Genomic DNA, 21,543 nt, shown 5'->3' on the forward strand with positions numbered 1-21,543 from the left:
TTCGTGAGGCTTCTCAGTAAACTATGCCTAGATTCTTGACCCACAGAAACTGTAAGATGGTAAGTGTGTGTTGCTTAGAGACACTAAACTTTGGGATAATTTGCTTTGCAACTACAGATAGCTAATATAACCAAGCTTAGCACATAGCTTGTTTGACCCAGCCATTAATAGAGAACTGACTTCCTCAGCAATCCATCTGTCTGAGTCTTAGACATCTGTTTAAAGTTCTTAAGTTGGTTCTTTATTGCCCCCTGGAATCACAAAAAGGAAGAAAGCCTATTCCCATTTCAACCTGATAATACTATAGATATTAGGATTCAGCAATTATGAGTCCTCAAGGTTACTTCAGTTGTTTGAAGTACCTCACCAAGTTTTGAGGTTCTTCAACATCCTGATTACCCTTTCAAGGAGAGATTCTGGTCTGCCATGCACCTACAATGTGGTGCTCTGCATGGGATGCTCCACATTTCCAATGCGGCCAGATCACCCTGCACTAGCATGTCTTTGTTCAGGTTGTTAAAAAAGATAGAGATAGGACAGGAGTGAAAATAACACTATCCACTATCTAGATTGTGGATTTTCCAAATAGTTATATATTGTCAATGAACCTTGGGTGAAGTGATACTATTTAAACAGAAAATACATTTCAATTTAAGTACTGTTTGGTTGACATCAAGAAAGCATGACAGTCCCTTTCCCCAATTGATTTTCTGCTTCAGCTCAGTTTCCATGCATCAATGTTTTAAATTTTGATGAAATTCTATTCTCTTACCTATATTCATCACTTGACTCCAATTACTCCAGAGTTTGTCATCTTCATAGCAAAGTTTATTTGTCTTGACTCTTATTCTAACTGTGTAAAAAGTATCAGGAAGAACACCAGGGACCATAAAACAAGTTGTACCCTTAGATATAAAAACACACAAACACTATTATCAGTTTATTCTTTCTGTTATTGAATAAAAATATAACTATCTGCCAGATTCTGTATATGATTAAGACTTGTATTGCAATTCAAATGATCTGACTTTGACTCCTGAAAAAAGTTGGCAATAACCCACAGAACAACATACTTTATTTTTCTGAAAGCAGTTCAAATTTACTCTGTATCTGGCTTGCTTCAACCCCTATTATTTGAAGTCTAAGCCCAAATAGCTAAAGTTAAGTTTACTGACCGTCATGTTTCTTTCAAACACTGAATTCTGACATCCATCCTCATCAGCCTTGAAAATTAAAAAATAAATGAATGAGTGCCAAACTTTTAAAAACACATTTTACAACATCTGTCCATTTCTAACAAGTTTCTTTATAGCCCATTAAAAAAGGACTAAGTACTGTGAAAAAAAGGCTGGCCTTACTAATAAGTGGTGCAGAATCAATTACATATCTATACGGAAAAACAGAATCTTGACCTTCTACCTCACACTATTCACAAGCTCAATTCCAAATATATTTAAGATCTAAATAAGGAAAGTAAAAATAAATGAACAAATAAACACACAAATATAACAAGCTTTTAACTGAATTTATAGAACATCATTGTGACCTTGAAAAAGGAAGATTTCTTAAACAGCAACCAAAAATGCTACATTAATAATAAACAGAAAATGTTTATAAAGTGCTCTGTATTAAAAACAATTTTAAATTTCTGTTTATCAAATGATAACCTAATAGGGAAATAACAGGCAATGTGTAGAAGGGAAGAACATATTTGTAACTTCTGATAAGTGTCTTGCATATATTATTTTGTGGCAAATTAATAAGAAAGATAATTCATTAGAAAAACTAGCAAAAGACTTAACAGATACTTCATGAGAGAATATGTAAACTGCCAATAAACATACAAAAAGTACCCAACTTCACTGATCACCAGAGAAATGCAAATTAAATGCAAGATAATGATACACATATTTACTAGATAGAATACCAAGTGGTAAACTTTAACTATCTAGAATTCTCAATTTCTATTTAACAGTGTAAATTGGCACAACCATTTGGGAAAAATGTTATCTACTAGATATAATCATATGTAAACTTATGAACCACATATATGGGTATATTATAAATGCCCAACAGAAACACATCCACATGTATACCCAGAGAGAAGTATGTAAATGTTCCTAAAACTGTATTCAAAATACCCTAAACTGTAACTTATCCAAATAGGTGAGAGAGTGGATAAATAAAAAGTGGTATATTCACATAATGGAATATATACAATGGGAATAAACCATCTACACTACAGGAAACATTAGTGGAGAATCTTAGAATGTTGAAAGAAGGAAGACAAACATAAAAGTATATTCTGCATAATTCCATTTATAGGAAGTTTTAAAAGCAGTAACAAAACAAATGTATGGGATTAGAAGTCAAGATATAGTTGCTCTCTGGGAGAGTAGCAACTAAAAGAGGTCCTGAGGAGGTGTCTGGGGTGCTGATAACATAAGCAAAAAGTCATTTGTGAAAACTGTTTATGAAAAAATAATCATTGAGCTATATGCAGTGGTACCTTGGTTTACAAATTTAATTTGTTCTACAATTTTGGAAAAGATGGCCACATTTGTGTTTGTGTGGGAAAGATGTGTTTGTCATGTTTGTTACCTGATGCAAAGTTAGCAAACAAAACAACATTTTACCAAACACTCTGTTTGCAAACCAAATTGTTTGCAAACCAAAGCATTCGTGAAACAAGTTACCACTGTATCATGATTTGTATAATTTTTATATTGTGTATTATACATCAATAAAAAGTTTGGAGGGAGAGAATGAGAGAGACAAACAGACACTAGTCTCCCCTGTTGAGAGTATAAGATATAAAAATGACTAAGTTGGAGAAAAGAAAGCGTAATTTAGAATTCTCCTCCACACAATGTAAGTCACTTGCTATCTGATATAAAAAGAATAATCAGTTCCTTAAATGTGAGTTTTTAAAGAATGGAATGAAAAATCTGTTGTTTAGTCAACTTCTATTAAAGACATTTAAACACTGAACAAAGACTAGAAAACATAGCCATTAATTTTGACATTAAATATCACTCACTACATGGTTCCTACTGGTATATGTGAAGAGCTGGAAGGCCAATGGAATAATAAAGGACTATGTTTTCAATATTTCATACAAAGGCAGAAGAAGAGCCACTCGGGGCTACTGTATCCCACTGCTGGCTATTTGGGATTATAGACCTATTGGGGAATCTCCAGTGTCAACCACCACTTCAGGGATCAAATTGCAGACTGATGTCCCTCCTTCCCTGGACCATCTGCCAAATACATAAATTCCAAAGTCAGCAAATTATCACGTAGATTTAAGTCTCTAAGCTCTTGCTCAAAATCCTCTCACGTAATTTATTAGCTATGCAGATATTTCTGATATGAGAAAAACAAGGACATGGAGCATCAAGTAGACAGTTTTTCATGATGGATGGTGGTAATAAAACAAGCCATTCCTTATCTCACGGTTCTGTCATCAGCTAACTCTGAGCACAATCCCCTTGTGATGGTACCAGTTGATGTTCTGGCTCACGTCCCCCTCTTAACTGTCAACACCAGGTAAAATAATCCCTCCAATAGTATTACAAAAAGAAAAAAAAATAGATCTAACCAGCAGAGTTCAAAATCAATAAGGATACAAAGAACTGATGACATTCTAAAGCTAGGTGTGGTGGCTCATGCCTGTAATTCCAGCACTTGTGAGGCTGAGACAGGAGGACTGCTAAGAGTTCAAGGTCAGCCTGTTCTGCACAGTGAGTTCAAGGCCAACCTGAACTACATAGCAAGACCCTGTCTCAAAAAACAACAAACAAAAAAGGACTGATGACATTTTAGAGGAGATGAACATCTGCCAGAAGAAAGAACATTCAAGTCAAGTGAACAGAGTTAATTCCAAGGAGACTATATTTCTGATATACATAGATAATTTCTATAGTAAATGTGTTCTTTTTAGTTTTGAAGTTTATAAAAACAAAAGTAACTTAATTTAATAAGACTTTATTAAGTGATGATTATGGATATGGTGTTACACCAAGTATTATTGGTCAAAGTTTAATACACAGAGACCAACAACCAATCTTTGAAGCCATAATTTGTTATGGACTATAGGAACTTACTTAAACTCTCTAAATTTTAGTTCCTTAAAAATATGTAAGTTACAATAGTACTTTGCAGGGTTGTTATAAGCTACTGTATAAGATGCCCATAGAGGAGTACCTTCATGGCACATTCTAAACACTTAATAAATAAATGATAGCTATTACTATTAAGAGGAAGAATTGAAGTGGTCACCTGTGGTGAAGAATACAAGCTTTGCAGTGAAGTTTGCTTAAATCATGATTCTACCCACTAGAAATGCGATCTTAGGAGTAACTAAGTTTTTTCACATGTAAAATGGAGATCAAATAATAGGATCAAGATCTTTAGGGTTACTGTGAGCTCTAAATGAGACAGTTTAGACACAGTACTTACTAACACACCTAGTACATAGTAAGCATTCAGTATATATTAGCTGCTATTAGTAGCAAGAACAGCACAAAATAGACACCACCTGATTCCTCCCCTACAGTTTATATTTTTAGTGGAAAGAAAAGGCATATATGTGGTCAGATTTTAAAAGGCAGGACATAATTGGGGAGTAAAGTAAGTTAATACAAGCAGCATGTGTCTCAGGATATTACACAGAGGGGATAGCTAAAGGCCAAATGAATCAAAATATTTCAGGTTTCAGATCAATTATTTCTTGTAAATTTAAGCATTATACCCTTCCCTACATGGAAGCCTTTGCTTCTGCCCTCTGTACTATTTCTTGGGAACACTGTGGTTTCAGGTAGTAATGATGATTATTCTTCAGCAGATCTGCCAATGTCCATTAGAGCTCAGTTCTGCTGTGGACCCAGTCACTCCCTCTGGAGTGACAGCCTGTCAACACTGGCTTTAGTTAGCATTTTGAAAAGTTTTGAGATAAGCTAAAACAATTGGATCAAGGAATCTGCCCACATGCAAGTTGCTGGGCTCTTTTAAAAGCCAATATAAAACATCTTGTATCTAACCTCTAAAATTTAAAGGAACCGTACAAAAGGCACAGGCAGGTAGCAAAAAAGTGAGTGGTGCAGTCCCAGAAATCTTGAGGCACCACCTTATGGAAATATGCTCCCAAAGCAGCATGATTCTAAATCTGGGCAAAAAAATTAAATTCAATAAACAAGGAGTGAAACAAATCCCTCATTTTGTGGCCCAAACAAAAACATGTAAGGCCTTAATTTGTGCTCCTACTCTAAACCTAACAATGGGACTGGTGCCCTGAGGTTACACCACATTCCATTCTATTCCCCAGAGAGACCGCTAATTAGAATGTTTTGCATTAGATTCTGAACAGCAGCGTAAGTGCACATAATCCAACAAATACTGACTACTGTTCTCAAAAGTGACTACCTTCCTTGACGCAAACCCCAAGAAAATGGAATGGTTTTAATAAAACCTGCAAGTATCTAGATGATTGATCTCTGCATTCTGCCTAGCCATTTTTTCTACTGTATTTTGGCTGCACCAGTTTCGCTTTTGTTTTCCCATGTGTGTCAAGCTCATTTTTGCCTCAGTCATTGTACTTGCTGTCTTCTCTAACTTCCAATCTTCACATGGCTCTCACACTCTACTACATAACCCCATTTGATTTTCTTCATAGTACTCATGCTCTAAAATTAGCTTGCTCATTTAAACATACTTACTTTCTAATATGTAAGCTTCATGAAGAAAGAGACTTGTCAGGTGTCACATTTGCTGCTTTATTCCCAGCACATAAAATAGCACCTGACAAATGGTAGACACCTAATAAAAATTTATTGAGCAAGGGGTAGAAGTGTAGTTAATTCAGTGGTAGAGTGCTTACCTGACAGGCACCAGACCCTAGGTTTGATCCCCAGGACTGGAAAAACAAAAACAAAAACAAAACAAAACAAAACAAAACAACAACAAAATATATATATATGTTCAAGTGGTCCAAAAAAAAGTTGGTTTACTGAGTATTTTAGCCAGGCACAGTGGTGCATGCCTATAATCCCAGCTACTCAGGAGGTTGAGGCAAGAGGACGGCCAAGTTTGACGCCAGCCTAGGCAACTTTGTGACACTCTATCTCAAAAAAAAAATGTAAAGGGTTATAGATGTGAGGCCCTGGGTTCAAAAAGAAGCAAAACTTTATTGAACAAATGAATTAATGAATGGCTTGAACCTTGCAGCTAATACTAACACAAACCCTCAAACTTTCCACATTGCTGTATTCAGACAAGAAGTTTATCATCATTATTTGGTAACAAATGTAAGAGCTATATTTCATTCATATTTCAATGTAAGAAATTCAAGTGAAAGAAAAATATCCAAGGAAAAATAATGATCTAAAAAACTTACGGAAAAAATACCATGTGTCTCAGTTTGGCTCTTATTGACTTCTACTTCATAAGATAAGCATCTGCTATCAAAATTTGGTGGATTCTCCCAATGCACATATAAGGTACCTTCTCTGAATGAGAGATTTTTAATATGTGGAGGATCAGGTTTCACTGAAAAATAGAAGAAAGCAAATTTAGCTTCCAAAATTTGATTATATACATATAAAATGGATAATGAAGGTTCACAAAACTAAATCACAACAGGGTTGATATTTTTTAATGCCTTTACATGATGAGATATATGGTTTTAGAATTTCCGGTTAGCCATAATTAGCGGAAGAAACTTACTTAAAACTACCTAATAGCCAGGCATGGTGGTACACGCCTGTAACTTCAGCATTCAGAAGTTTGAGGTCAGCCTGGGTTACATAGCAAGTACAAGGCCAGCCCAGACTACATGGCAAGACCCTGTCTCAAAAAAAACTAACTGCATAGTAAAATGGATTTAAGGGTAACATGAACTCTGACCTGCATCTGGTTACAAAATGGCCAGGGTACAATCAGGACATCTAACTTCAATATAAAGAATAAAGAAAAGAGGTGCTTAGGTCCAGATGTGCCTCTATTTGATGGGCAGCAAAGCAGCAGGTACAAGAGGCTGCCCCAGCTGTCATTCACTCATTCCAATCAGAAACCACCACAATGAAAACATCAGCCTAGTCTCTATCGCATGCTACAATGTGGAGGAACCTTGAGAACATTACATTAACTGAAATAAGTCAGTTACAAAAAGATAAATACTATATAACTCCATTCATGTGACATAGCTAAAGTAGTCAAGTTCACAGAAACAAAGCCAAGGGCTGGGGGGCAGAGGAATTTGTGTTTAATTGAGTTTCAGTTTGGCAGGATGAAAAGTTCTAGACATCTGTTGCCCAACAGTGTGAATATGCTTAATACTCCTGAACTTCACACTTAAACATGATTATGATGATAAAGTCAATATTATGTCATTGTAACCACAATTAAGAATAAAATATTTTAAAAAAGCATTAGCCAGGTCAATTTACCATTGCTGGAGTTGGTTATACTTAAGATCAAGCAACAGAAAATAATGGATAATTAACAGAAAACAATTTGTAGGTGTCAGCTTCTGGCTGAGAAGAATTGTTCTTTATGTCATCATTAATTTCAGGAAGAAGAAGAGTATCAAAATATGTAAGCCTAAAATCTAGGATAATCTGCCCAAAAAGGGGGTGGAAAGAGAAGGCTTTGCTCCATCATATCTCACTTGGAAAACTATCTGGACCCTACTCCCTTGGCCTACAACATAGGCTGCCTTTGATCCCGTTAGAATTTACTTCCATGACTATCTGAAGAGGTTGTAGGCAATGTTCTGCTTACAGACTTGGGATCCTTGGTCAAAGGATAGCTCTTTGTCTACAAATCATCTGTACACCACTAAGCCAGAATTTGATCTCCTTATCAGGACAGTGCAACAAATAAACCAGTGTGCTGATGGCATTTTCTTCAGAGTTTTACAAAATACTTTTATATATCTTATGTCATCTGGGCTTGATGAAAATTCTTTGAGGTCAAAAGGGACTATATACTCCACTTTACAGATAAGGAAACACCTGAGGAGGGTTTATATGCCTTGTTCAAAGTGGAGCTAGGGCCTCAACCAGATATTCTATGCTCAAGTTGAGGCCTCTTTCTAACAGGCCGATACTCAGTTCATACATCCACATGTGGCTATCCTGGTTGTTCTGACCAATCAGTGCCTGTGCCATAAAGAGTGTTAAATATTTGAATATGGTATTGGAAGTATAGCTCAGTGGTAGAGAACCTGTTTAGCATTTTTGAAGCTATGGGATCAACACCCAGCAATCGTAAGTGGAGAAGAGATATTACAATCAGACAGCCTAAATTCCAATACTGGTTCTACAACTAATTATTCCAAGTCTCAGCATGCTCTTAAGTACAAGGATAAAGCATCTGGCACATGTGCATAAGAAGCAGAATTTCCAAGCTTGCTTCTTTAAAAAAGGTCTATCGAAGAAAGGTTACATACATGTAGTCTCTTGTTTTAGGAAAATCTGAAGACTAAAATTACCATTTTCTTATCATTTGTATTGATTGTTCAAAGGACATAACCCACTTTTACCTGTACTATTACAAAGGATTTCTAAAACTTACCACGGGATCTTAAAGGCACTATATGGAAGGATGGCCTAATTTTTCCTGCATTATCCTTGACCATTACTTGGACACTGTATTGTTCAAAACTGGAATCCTTCACTTTACTCAGATCAAAGGAACAACCAATGTATTGACCTTCTTTATAGATGTTTTCACATTGAAGAATTTTTCCCAGGCTGCTGTGCCTATAAGATAAAATCAGACAACCCTCTGTATTATTTTGAATGAGGTATTCAAGGGACAAGAGTAGAATTTTTTAATGATGAGAAGACAACCACTGAAAGCAGTATTTGCAATAAGGCAAGACAGATTTTTTAAAATCCTTATCTTAAATCATGACTCACTTCATTGTCTAGGAAGAAAAGCTGTTCTTTGGTGATGGCTATCAGTATTGTCAATAGCTGTGAAAACTACAGGAGTCCTGATCTTCCTCTTATAGGAAGCAACAGGAGGGAAGTGTTCTAAAGTCAATATGAGAAGTTTTGTGCTTCTTGAAAGTGCTAATCTACTGAATCCATGGTTTCCTTCTGCCTGCTCCTTCATTTTTTTCTTGGCTTGTTCCTTGCCTTCTTCCCATCCTCCCTCTCCCAGTTTTATCATTCCCATTCCTCTACTATACAGTAATTTCTATTCTGGGGATTCCTAGTCTGAACCTCTCACCTCAGTCCTAGTCCCAGATTTCTAATGGTTCCATGTTAGTGATCCACTTTTGCCTCACAGCCAGTGCCCAAAACATACCATACATCCTCTTCCCCACCAAACTGTCTTTTCTTCCAACATTCCCATTGCCATCAGAGTTCATTTTCTCTAGGACCCTTAGATTTTTGAAATCATTTTTTTTTCTCCTTTCCCTATACTCTACCACCAAATTTTGTTTGCAGAGTTTCTTGGATTCTCATATGCTGTGATATTCCCATTACCCACACCCTGATTCATGATCTCATTGCTTCAGGCTTCAGGTCTTCACCAGAATGACCTCTCTGACCTTCAATATTAATGCCCTTTGATTGCTGCCAGATAGGTCCAGAACACAATGGCTTTCTAAGGGTCCTCCTCCATCGCGTGGCTTTAAATGCCTTCTTTCACCAGTGATTATCAGCACTTACACAGTCCAAATAGACAGAATGTGCTCAAAATACATTTTTGTCTAGGCTACCAGAACTCTGTTTTTTAGTGGCCAGCAGAAGAGAGAGCCAGGATTTACATAATCAGCCACAATGGGAGTTGTGCAAAGGTTCTGCAGAAAGGGAAGACAATTTCTAAGGAATGAAGGAAGAGTAGTGTTCCAAATCCTTTACCTACTACCTCAAAATCACCTGTAGTAATTTAAAGCGCTGATTCCTCAAACCCTTTCCCAGAGAAACCAATTTAGAAGGGTTTGCCTGGACCTAGGAATCAGCATTCCAACAGAAATTTCCCCCGGGTATTTTGCTGCAAATCAGGTTTTTAAAAAACCGGGGATAGGGCCAGGGATTTAGCTCAGTGGTTCCGCCACTTGCCTTGCAAGCACAAGGTCCTGAGATCAATCCCCAGTACCGAAAACAAACAAACAAACAAAAACCAGGGATGTAGCTCAGTGGTACAGTGCTTGCCTGACATGTTTGAGGTCCTGGGTTCCATCTCCAGTATCACAAAAATAAATAAATGAATAAATTAATTAATTAAATAAAATGAGCAGACAGGCAGACTTTTTAAAAGTTCAGATCTAATGTATTTACCCCTTCAAAGGCTTTACAAAGAATGCTTCAGCATAGAGATGTTTTTGTCCTTCCAGAGAAAATGTCCTAGTCTTTAAGAGAAAATGTTCTTGTTCTTCAAGAGATAGTACAAAAATTTTCCCCCAGTTATAGGTCTCTGTGGTTTATGTGAGAAAACAGTTTTTTAAAAATTAAGTAGTTATATGTAGTTTTTCTGGATCACATGGTCCTGAAACATTTCCTACCCACAGTCAGAAACAGAAGCTAAAGAAAGTAATGACATTTTTCTTCATAACCAAATAAAACTGCATATAAAAATACTTTATTTTAATAATGGAAAGAACTCCTCTAGTGAGCAATCTTTTAAATTTCTTTTTCATTTTTGTACCATGATATTTCACATTTACTCATGGACCCAGATGTGAAATTTTAAAAACAACTGTATTGTGAGGCCGAGGATTTAGCTCAGTGGTTTCGCCGCCTGCTGCGCAAGTGCAAGGACCCGAGTTTGATCCCCGGTACCAAAAAAAAACCAAAACAACTGTATTGTAATTTAGAAATAGTAATAAGGGGGAAAATAGTGGTTTTTCCATAGATAACTTTTTGGATTCCTTTTGAAAAATTAATGATAACCTAAGAAAAGCAGGTGATCCTGTTAAAATTCATATACTGAATTCCTCTGCAGAATCACATTGTAGATAGGAAATGGACAAATTCAAGTCTGTTCTCCCAACTCTGCAGATGATTAATGGGATAAGAAATTCCATAAAATTCATTGTTCTGGTTGGTCTGTAGCTATTCAAGTCAGGCTCCTTTCAAAGCCAGACTATCCCTATAATTCATTGCCCTCGGGGGCGTCAAAGAACTTGATTCAATTTAAAAAATGATTCCACATTTTCCAGTTGGAGATTAGTGAAAATGGTCTTTGGCAGTTTGTATGATATGATTTACACCAGCACCTAAAGCATTATGGGTGCTTGCTAATGAGCACTATGTCCTCACTGCCTGGCTGTTGTGGTTTTGACTAGAAAGAATCGATCTATGGGGAACAAGAAAAGAGGAGGTATAAAGTTGGTGCCATTTCTATGAGGTGGGGAAGAGGTTGGTTCAATGTGCTGATGATATCGGCAAGAGAGTGGGGATGAGTAACAAACACCAGGAGCAACAACTATCACGTAACTGAGTACTTACTCTATACTTGTTAGCAGTTAGTCACAGCTCCAAATGCTTTCCGCACAGTAACAGCCCTCAGAACCGTCTTAAGAAGTAGGCCCTAATAGCACTATCTCCATTCTATATATTATAAAACTGAAGATCAGAGAGAAGGCACTCACCTCAAATCATATTTCTAATAAGGAAGAGAGCCAGAATTTGAACCCAAGCAGTATGTTGTGGTGAGGGCAGAAGATATAGAATATACCAGCCCTTTCCAGTAGAGCTGTCTGAGATTGTGGAAATGTTTCCTATCTGTGCTGTCCAATTCAAGAGCCTTTACAAAATGGGTAGTGAGACTGAACAACTAAAGTTTTAATTTAATTTGAATATTTTAAGTTAAAATGTTAATAGCTGCATGTAGCTAGCAGCTCTTGTATTGAACAGCACAAGTATACACTATGGAAAGAGCTCCTGCTTGTGACAAGCTCTGAGAATGTGTATGGCAAGAAGTAGGATCGTTAATACCTGTCTCCTTGGGTGCCAGTGAACCACCACTCTCTTCAGATTGCTTCCTGAGCCAGCTCCAATTGTTGCAGATTATACCTTGAAAAAAGCCATTAACTGAGAGCTGAAAGCCAGCCCAAGAACCACTTGTATTAGCTTTTACAAATGCCTACTTCAGCCCAGGGAAGAGGAACACTTCAACGCACAGGAAAAAGCATGTGCTTTCAAATTGGTCAGTCCATTTGTTAAAATAATTTATTCATTCCAAGGAGATACTGTGCAATTTGTGCTGAGACTTGGTTTGTGCTAGTGTATCCCTAGACATTTTCTTATTTTTGTCCTAGAACCTCAAGGGCTAGGCCTCCATTGTAACCCTGATATAGCTAGGTTACTCTCCTGCATGGACTACCATTCGATGATATCTATTTTAAGATTTCTTTCCTTCTCTTCCTTCCCTTTATGTAGACATGGGTTCTTTAAAGGTTCTCCCTGTGGTTTTACCCATAAGGACCCTATCTAAGGTTAATCGAATAATAACCATAGGGATGCTACCAACTTCTAAAATAACTGAAAAGCTTGCAATAACAATTTTCGTAGACTTCACCACAACACCAACAGAGCCAGGCTACTCCTTCTAAGGCTTACTTCTTTGCGTAGCTTCTTCTCTGGCAAGTCTTCAGGGAGCCAGATCTACTCAATCATGTTCTGTCTTGATTCCTGAACTATACTGCTCCTGAGTTGCTTGTACTTCCTAAGTTCTCAACCCAAATTTGAATGTTTCTTAACAAACTTTGAATCAAACAAGCTTTGTATCTTAACAAACATTCACAAGTGATTTATGGAAAACCTTGCATGTGTCAGGCACCAGGGGAAACAAGACCCAGCTCATTCTCTCAAAGGACATTGCAGCCTAGGGCAGGCTACTACTGAGTAAACAGGAAATGACAATACAATGTGCTGAGCACTGACACGCAAAAGTGCAAGGTGTCATGGGACCCGATGAAAGGGCATGTATCTAGACTTGAGAGGTATAGGAAGTCTTTCTGGTGTGGAAATGATGTCTGAGTTGAGCTGAGGACAAAGAAGGGGCTTTAGGGGAAAGTGCAAGGCATGGGCTACAAGAAGACACTCTCTGTTAGACAGAATGTTCCCACTCCTCTGAGGAATAGTCTGCTTGGATTGCACTCTGCTGCCTGACTATGTAAAGAGTCCCTTTGAGAAACTGAAAGTTCAGAGGGGCAGGAGTGGAAGGAGGGAGATGAGACGAGGACTGGAGAGGTTTACAGGAGCCAGGTCATGAGGGATTTTTCTGTCTTGTTGAAGATTTTTGACTTTATCTCAAAGCCACCAGGGAGCCCGGAAGGATTTTGAGAAAATAAGAAATGATAGGTACCAAAAGTTGCCAAGTGAAACTATAAAACCTCAAATGAGAATTATTTAAGTCAAGGAGGAAAAATAAACCTCCAGAAAGAACCACACAATCTCAGTGCCATCTGGCTTTCCCTGAAATGCTTCTCAATTTTTCCAGTAGGATCCTTCCACTGGAGAAGAGAGGGAATGCTAACCCTTAGGCCACTTTGAAAGCTTTCATTCAAAACTTCAAGTGGTTTGAGGAGATAGACACGACTAACTTGATTTAAACATTATTTTAACATTATAATTTTATACATGTATTAAAATATTGCATGATACCCCTTAAATATGAATACATAAATCCGTATAAAAAGAAATAATTTAAATGAAATGTGGGAGTTTTGCACTCTATTCCATGATATAGCCATGAATGTTCTAATATACCAAAATTACTTTTCATCAAGTCATCAGGCAAAATGTACACTCCAGGATTGTTTTGCCTTCTTTTGGTAGTGCTGAAGCTGAAACCTTTGGACTCACAAATGCTAGGCAAGTGCTCTACCTGGAGCCGCACCCAACCCAACACTCCAGGATGAAAGGTCATGTTTGTCCTGTAGCCTCAGAAGTCCTGGAAATAGCCCTCCATGATCCATTTTTCTCAGAGTTGTTTTAGCAAACAATATCGCAGAGACAAGGTCATGTGAAGGGCAGATTACTGAGGCTAGGTCTCCCCTTCTCCAGGCTGCTTTCACACTGACTCAGTATCCCCATTTGTGAAGGGAGAGGGGGATAGTGAGAGAGTGGATAATGTACACCAAAACATGGGGAGAGGGGGTAGGGTTTAGGTCCAGTGTTCTACAATGCAATAGCACAATTACAGTCTACAACTAGTTGCACAAGATATTACCACTGAGAGAAATTAGGTGAAAGGTACATTGAATGTCCTTATACATTTTTTGCAACAATATTTTGTGGCTCAACAGTTAAAAATAGGAAGGTTTTTTTTTTTTAAGCAGACACTCAAAGCAGACACATTTTCCACTGAAGCAAACTGCCCACTGTCTTGCCTTTATGGAAGAGAATAAACTGTTCTTCTTTAAGCTCAGTTGAACCCAAAGGCTCCCAAAATAATCACATTTGGACCTCCAGTAATTCTATACATACATACTCACCAGTAGTAAAGAGTATAGTTAGTGTCAGGACTTGAATTCTTTCCAGGGAGCCAAGAACAGTTCATGAACCCCAGGTTGTGCCAGATACACTGAAGCTCAGTCACAGCAGACTCTGGATCACCTAGAATATCCAGGAAAGAGTTTAGGGCCCTTCTTGACTTGTTATGGAAACTTGCCAATGGCTCTGTGGCATGGGAGATGGGAGGGTGTTTCAGACTGCTTTCCCCCAAAACTAATCTCTAATCTCACCCCATTTTACACAGAAGTCACCTGGATGGCAAAACTCCAAATCCAATTTGTTTACAACCTTCTCCTTCACTTCCTAATTCAAGGAAAACATCTTTGCTATCTCTGTAGGATCTTAACTTTCATAACTCTAACTGCAGAGAGGTTATAATATTTCAATCAGGCAAGGATTACAGAATTCCTAAATAAAAGTAGAAATACAAATGATCCCTCAGTTTTATTTATTTTGGTGCTGGGATAGAACCCAGGGCCTACCACATGCTAAGCATATGCTCAAACACTTAGCTACAGCCTCAGTTCCAACTCTCATATTTAGAAAAACTTTGTGGAGGTACAATATACCTTCATGTCTTTTGATCAATACTGTCCAAAAAAGTAAACAGTTACCTCCTGAAGCAATTCTGGGGAAAGGTAAGCATAACTCAATCCTTAAAAAATGCTTATTTTTTGTTGTGATTTTTAGGAGCCATAAACTCTTTCTGATTTGAAATCTCTATAAGCTGTTTTACTTAAGGAATCATGTTTCTGATTTAAATGCCTCTGTTTAAAATATAAACTTTTATCCCTCATGATCCTTGAAGGGTTGCCATCTTCAACAATTTTATGTCATAATATAACTGTTTTGAAATGAGAATAGAGTAGGTAAGTTGTTTAAACTATGGTCCCAGCCTCCTACAAGTCCTGAATTTTATCATTTTATAAATAGTACTTCGTATGTTTTCGATCAATGCAAAGCAGGTTGAGCTCACAGTGCTAAGCTTTGGAGGTGGGAGATGGCCTGTTCAACCAAGGGACAATATGTATTAATAGATGACATGTGTACAGCATTTACTCTTTGTCAGACATCATCTTAAGTACCTCACATATATTGACTTAGGCTAGCATGCTTTTTCTTTTCTTTTTACTATCTTTTCCTAAATACATCCTGTATCCCAAATTAATTTCCATATATCACAAATAACATAGCATTTTGGTTTTCTTAAAAGTAATGGACCTTGGGCCGGGGATTTAGCTTAGTGGTTCTGCTGCTTGCCTCGCAAGCGCAAGGACCCGAGTTCGATCCCCAGTACCAAAAAAAAAAAAAAAAAAAAAAAGTAATGGACCTGGAATCTGAAAACCTAGAGTAAGTCATTCAGCTCCCTTCTTTATAAATGGAACATGGTAATAATACATGCTTTGCTCCACAAGATAAGTGTGTAAGGCACAATTTAGGGGAGTGTGTGTATGTATGTGTGTGTATTCATTTTTGAGTTATAAAGCACTGTTATCTACTAGGCATTGTTACTTGTGTTTTCTGGGAGCTCCTTGAAGACAGAGGCATACCCAGATTTATCATTATGTGGCAAGCCCCTAATGCATAGCAAAAGTTTCCATTTGAATGAATTCATAAACAATGAACATGGAGCATCTGGATTTATTCTCTAAATGCCAAGACAGTGCTTTTGGTTGTTACCTGCCAGGGGTGAGATGCACTTTTCTAGCAAAATGCTACGCTTCTCACTTTCATTCATGCTACACTGGGATCCCACTTGCAGACAAATCTTCTCATTTAGGGGAACTTCCTTTGAACGATGAGTTTCTGGAGCAATTTTCTGAGGTTAGAAAATTGAAAAAGGCATTAGTGTAGCAAATATAGAAAAGTATACTTAAATAAAACATTAGCATGCATAAATGGGTAAAGAAGTCAAGGTCTCAAATGGTATAGATCAGGGCAGGTAGAGTTTGCTCTCCCACTATCCTTAAGGAAAACTGGAATGTTTGGAAATATTTTTAGTTGTCATAACTCGGAAATGTCAGTAGTGCCATCACTGAGAAACCTAGTGTACATAAAAGATAATTTATCACATTTTAAATGTACAAGCATTATGAAGTTTACCTATAAACACATCAAGTTAACACATCAACCATCTAAAAGTAATTTTAAAGGAAATACAACATGATTATCAAAATAGAATTCCAAGCAGATACAATGTGCCATCAAGATCAAGATAAAAAAGGAGTGCTTTAAGAATTCAGTAATTGTGGTTACCTGTAGGAACTGACAAAGAGAGACTTTTCATTTAACTTTTCTGTACTGTTTGGCCATTCTGACTCTCATACCTGCATATACATTTCAAAGGCTGCTATGTACACTTAGTATATAATCTTATTCTGAAAAGTTTTGTGGAATCACAGAAAATCAACTTATACACATCATACAGAAGTAAATCACAAATCCAGTCATTACGATTTAGAATAATAAGATTAAAGGGCTCCCTAGGAAACTAACATTTCCAATGGTGACAGAGATGGAATAATTAAGAATGGAGTTGCTTTTAATCAGAGCTCCAAGAAGAGCGCTTCCTGTTTTGCAAGAGTTTCTGGCTCAAGTTTCAGATTCTATTTCTTTTTATAATGTGATGATGGCCATGAAGGGAAAAACTGGACACAGTTAACTCTGTCTACTACACCCCTAACAGCTACTCTGATACTTCCATGCTTGCTGCCAGCTGAGCATGAGGGCAACCGTGAGAAACCTCTGAATCTAGGACACAATCTGAGAAGTAGCTGACAAATGGACGATGAATAAACCACAGCAAAGACATGAAAATTATCTTATAGAGACTGAGTAGTTCTTAACCCCAGTTGTGATATTACTGTGAAAAGGTGGTTTTGGTCAGCCTAGAATAACTTCAAGCAAAATCCTGGCTGAGAAAAAGAGAGGATGACTCAACTACATGGACACTGAGTACCCAGCACAACATTTACCCTCATTGGGGCCTGGAGCTATTCTTAGCCAAGTACATTTTCACAACAAATTCCTGATTCCTCGCCAAGGAATCTACTTATCATTTGGCTTCCCATATAGGCTGTGCTTACTGGGATGGAACAAACCAATTATATTGATCACAATCTTCTGGACTGCTTCACCATTTTAGTTTTCACAGCAAAGGAAGGAAATGGCCCTTGAGAGATGAATATATGCCAAAAAAATGAGGTTTCTAAGCCTGTGAAGCTACCAACCATAGCCAGGATACTGGAAATGGTGGCAGGAAGGGTTCAAATAAAAATTTTACTAAATATGAGTCATATTTATCTTTGAATGAGCCACACTGATCGAAGAACCTTTCATAATTCTCATCTGGAAGCTGCATTTGTCCTTTGAGTACATCAGTGAGAAATGTATGATCAAACATCATAAATTAGGACTGAGGGTGTAGTTCAGTGGTAGACTGCATGTCTAGCATGTGCAAGGCCTTGGGTTCCATTGCCAGCTACACACACACACACACACACACACACACACACACACACACACACAAACACAAACAGTAAGGTTTTTGCTTTTTCAAAACACTATAAACTAGCCTATAATCCCAGAACTGGGAGGTTCAGACAAGGCGACTTAGTGACTTAGCAAGATCCCATCTCAAAATAAAAAAATAACAAAAGGGCTGGGGATGTAGCTCAGTGCAAAGGCCCTAGGTTTAATACCCAGTAAAGAAAGACAGGGAGAGAAGGGGAGAGGGAGAGAGGAGGAAAGGGGGAGAGAGAGAGACAGAAAACCAACAACCCAGTAAATATCATCACAGAAAAATCTGTGTTTTTATTTTATTAGATACTATTCCAGTTACAAAACTGAGGAATTTTATTACACAATTATTATAATGGAAGTTTTAAATTAAAAAAAAAACCACTTTAGAACCTAAATCTGAATCGTATGTTTTAGGCAAATGAATAATAACTTAGAAAAGAAACAAATACTAGGAGGAAAGATTTTTTGAAATAATAATTCAAAATGTCTTTCAAAATTAAAAGTGAATAATATTGAATTGGTACAAATAAAATAGGAACTCTGATTATCAATGATCACCAAGTCAAGCATACCTTTCTCTATCAGACAAGGAACTAAACTCCTGCCAGCAGATCTTGGTGAGATATTTGTGATGGCTCCCGAAGGACTCCAGCTTTGGTGAATCATTCCACTAGTAGCAGATGTATGACACTGCCCCACCCCTCAGGGAATCTGGCCTTCTTTGAAATTTTACCGAAAACCAAGGCCATAGTCCTGAACTTACCTTTCTCTGCCAGGACCAATGTTCACTTGGCTAGTACTTTTCTCAACTCCAGAATTCCTTTCTTGGAAGCTTCAGCTTATGCCTCTCTGGATGCCTGGCCTGAAGGACTCTTTGATTAATTTACCCAATGGGTCATGCCTATCTCTTGGGGATGAAAGATAGCTAAAAGCTGATGGCAGATCCCTTCTTCTACTTGCCAAACTGGGGAAGTAATAGACACTGATAAAACAGTGGTGGAGGGCAGCCATTGACAAAAATCCTTTCCTTTTTAAAAATCATCCATAGTCAAGCATGCTGGCCCATTGCCTATAACCCCAGACTCTGAGAGGCTGAGGCAGGAGGATCAAAAGTTCAAGTCCAGCATGGGCAACCCAGCAACTCAGTGAGACCCTATCTTACTTGCATAAGCTTCCTAAAGGGTATAACCACTGCTTCAATATGTTTCAGGGATATATACACTCCAAATTCTTCTTATGCTGTATCCAAAGGACAGAAAGAGGAGAGGAAAATCATTCTTGCTACTCATTTTCACTCTTCAAATGTTAAATTTTAAAAGGTCCAGACAGGATTGAAAGTAGTAGTCTGCATTTATCATAACTTTATAGCAACTGACAACATTCAACCATTTTGTCCTAAAATAGTGCCAGTCTCATGTGTTTCAACCTAATAATAACAGCTTGTGTCAGAAGCCTCTTGTCTGTTAATGCACATACCATTTCTATGTAGTACTATTGTTACCCACTCCCCGCCCCACCCCCACCCCGCCGCCCAGTTTCAAAATGAGGAAATGGAGACTCAGAGAAGTTAAGTGACTTGCCCCATACTTGAGTACTTGAGTGACTATGGAATTTACAACCAAAGACATAGGATTTTTCACAGATTTCTCAAGGCTGAACTACAAAAAATCAGTAGTAAGACTCCAAATGACTCAGGTCCTTCCTTAGGAACAAAAAGAAGCCAATAGTATGTGAAGGGTAAGTTGAGTGTCACTCACAGAAGTATCATAAACTTCTAGCCTACCAGAGGATCTCCTTTAAAATGCAAATACTTCTGACAAGCTTTAATTCTTTATCAATTAACACCTAAGCCATAATTAACACCACAGCAAGGAAAGGGAGAGAAAAGCAGATTAGTAAATTTCCTTCCAGAGGAAGATCCTGTTCTGTCCTCAGGACACACTTTCATATACGTTATTTTCTATGCCAGCAAGCCAGGGAGGTGAGGGGTCCCACATTTTACACACGAGGACACTAGGGCTCAGAGACGCTACATCACTAACCCCAGGATTTCACAATTCACTGCTCCAAACTACTGTCATCAATAACTCATCTGCCACCTCAAAATCCTGAACAGATTCGACACCAAACACTCCTTCACCGCCCCTCCCACACACTGAAATGAGGTAAAAACATATAAGACACCTGAATAAGATTATCATAAAGAACCTCAAATCATCCAATCTTGTTAACAAAAATTTACTTAAATCAGTTGACTACATCTGTTTGGAAAGGTTTAAAGTTTCTCTCATTTTTCCTCAGGCATCAGGAAACATACTCAAACCTACCTGTAACCAACTCCTTATTTTTTCATTTTTCATATAGCCATTTACTTTTAGACCACATAGTTCTTGCCTAACTATCTATATATGTTATTAGCAAGATGGTAAATTTGGAAATTCCCTATAAAATTGGAAGTTCTATAGATACAAGATACAGATACAGGAAAGAATATAGGAGCAAATTTTAACAATAACAAAATTATTTATTGAGTGCCTAATAGCTAAAGATAGGTAGTATTTCCTATCAGAGCAATCTCAATTACATTTAATCATCAAATAATTAGCAAATATTTTTAAATGATCACTGTTGACAATAACTGTTTCTATAATTTTTTCCCAACTGAAATCTGAATACAACTCAAAATCCACTCTGAAGTATGATTAGAACTCGGCTCATTCTTGGCTCTAATTTATACTGACCACTTTACCCCATCAATTCAATATGTCCCTGAAAACTTACCTTCTCCTGCTGGTCATCAAAATGACTAAAATACCTTAGGCTACAATTTGGGCTGGCTCCCTCAGGAGGATTCCATGTCCATATCACCGTGCAGAGGTTTTCAACTGAGACACTCAAATTCGTCACAGGTGGCTGAGTTTCTGCTCAAATCAAGCACAAGTAATAAATTTATCAATAATACCCAGTATTTTTACTGGTTTATTTAGTCCATTCTCTCACATCTTAGATGATAGGAACAGTAATAGCTACATTAACAATATCTAAAATTTACTGAGCCACGCACTGTTGCAAATCCACATATTAATCCATTTAATTCTCACAACAACCTTTGAGATAGAGACTACGATGAGCTCATATGAAAGATGAAGTAACTAAGCCATGTTAGCAGGGATGTTATATCTTTTCCCCTATATCCCCGTGATTAGTAAATGACAGAACTAGGATTGTAACCTGGAAAATGTGGCTTTGGGGTAGCATTCTTAGCTATAGTCCTCCCTTAGTATCCATGGGAGATCATTTCCAGGACCCCTTATGGATACCAAAATCTGTGGGCACTCAAGGCCCTTATACAAAATGGTGTAGTATTTGCCTATAACCTACACATAGCCTCCCACATGCATTAAATCACCTCTGGATTATTTATAATACCTAATATAATGGAAATGCTATATAGATTGTTGATGCACTGTATTATTCAAGAGAAAGATTCAGTACATGTTTCTTTAAACATTTTCCATCTACAGTAGGTTGGCCCATAGATGTA

General features: G+C 37.5%; 1 protein-coding gene across 1 annotated transcript in view; it reads right to left on the minus strand.

Annotated features, from left to right (window-relative positions):
* Positions 1-21,543, minus strand: part of Il13ra1 (interleukin 13 receptor subunit alpha 1) — a 57,429-nt gene that overhangs the window by 25,479 nt on the left and 10,407 nt on the right. The window contains exons 2-8 of the mRNA XM_004872145.4: positions 20,781-20,920; positions 16,158-16,296; positions 14,459-14,579; positions 8,575-8,762; positions 6,395-6,546; positions 1,176-1,223; positions 773-905 (exon numbers count right to left, since the gene is read on the minus strand). Of these exons, the coding sequence (XP_004872202.1) occupies positions 773-905; positions 1,176-1,223; positions 6,395-6,546; positions 8,575-8,762; positions 14,459-14,579; positions 16,158-16,296; positions 20,781-20,920 (921 nt within the window). The remainder of the gene's footprint in view (positions 1-772; positions 906-1,175; positions 1,224-6,394; positions 6,547-8,574; positions 8,763-14,458; positions 14,580-16,157; positions 16,297-20,780; positions 20,921-21,543) is intronic.

Source organism: Heterocephalus glaber, unplaced genomic scaffold (assembly GCF_053883595.1).
Source record: "Heterocephalus glaber isolate CG9 unplaced genomic scaffold, H.glaber_assembly_v1.0 deba00001730, whole genome shotgun sequence".
NCBI lineage: Eukaryota > Metazoa > Chordata > Mammalia > Rodentia > Bathyergidae > Heterocephalus > Heterocephalus glaber.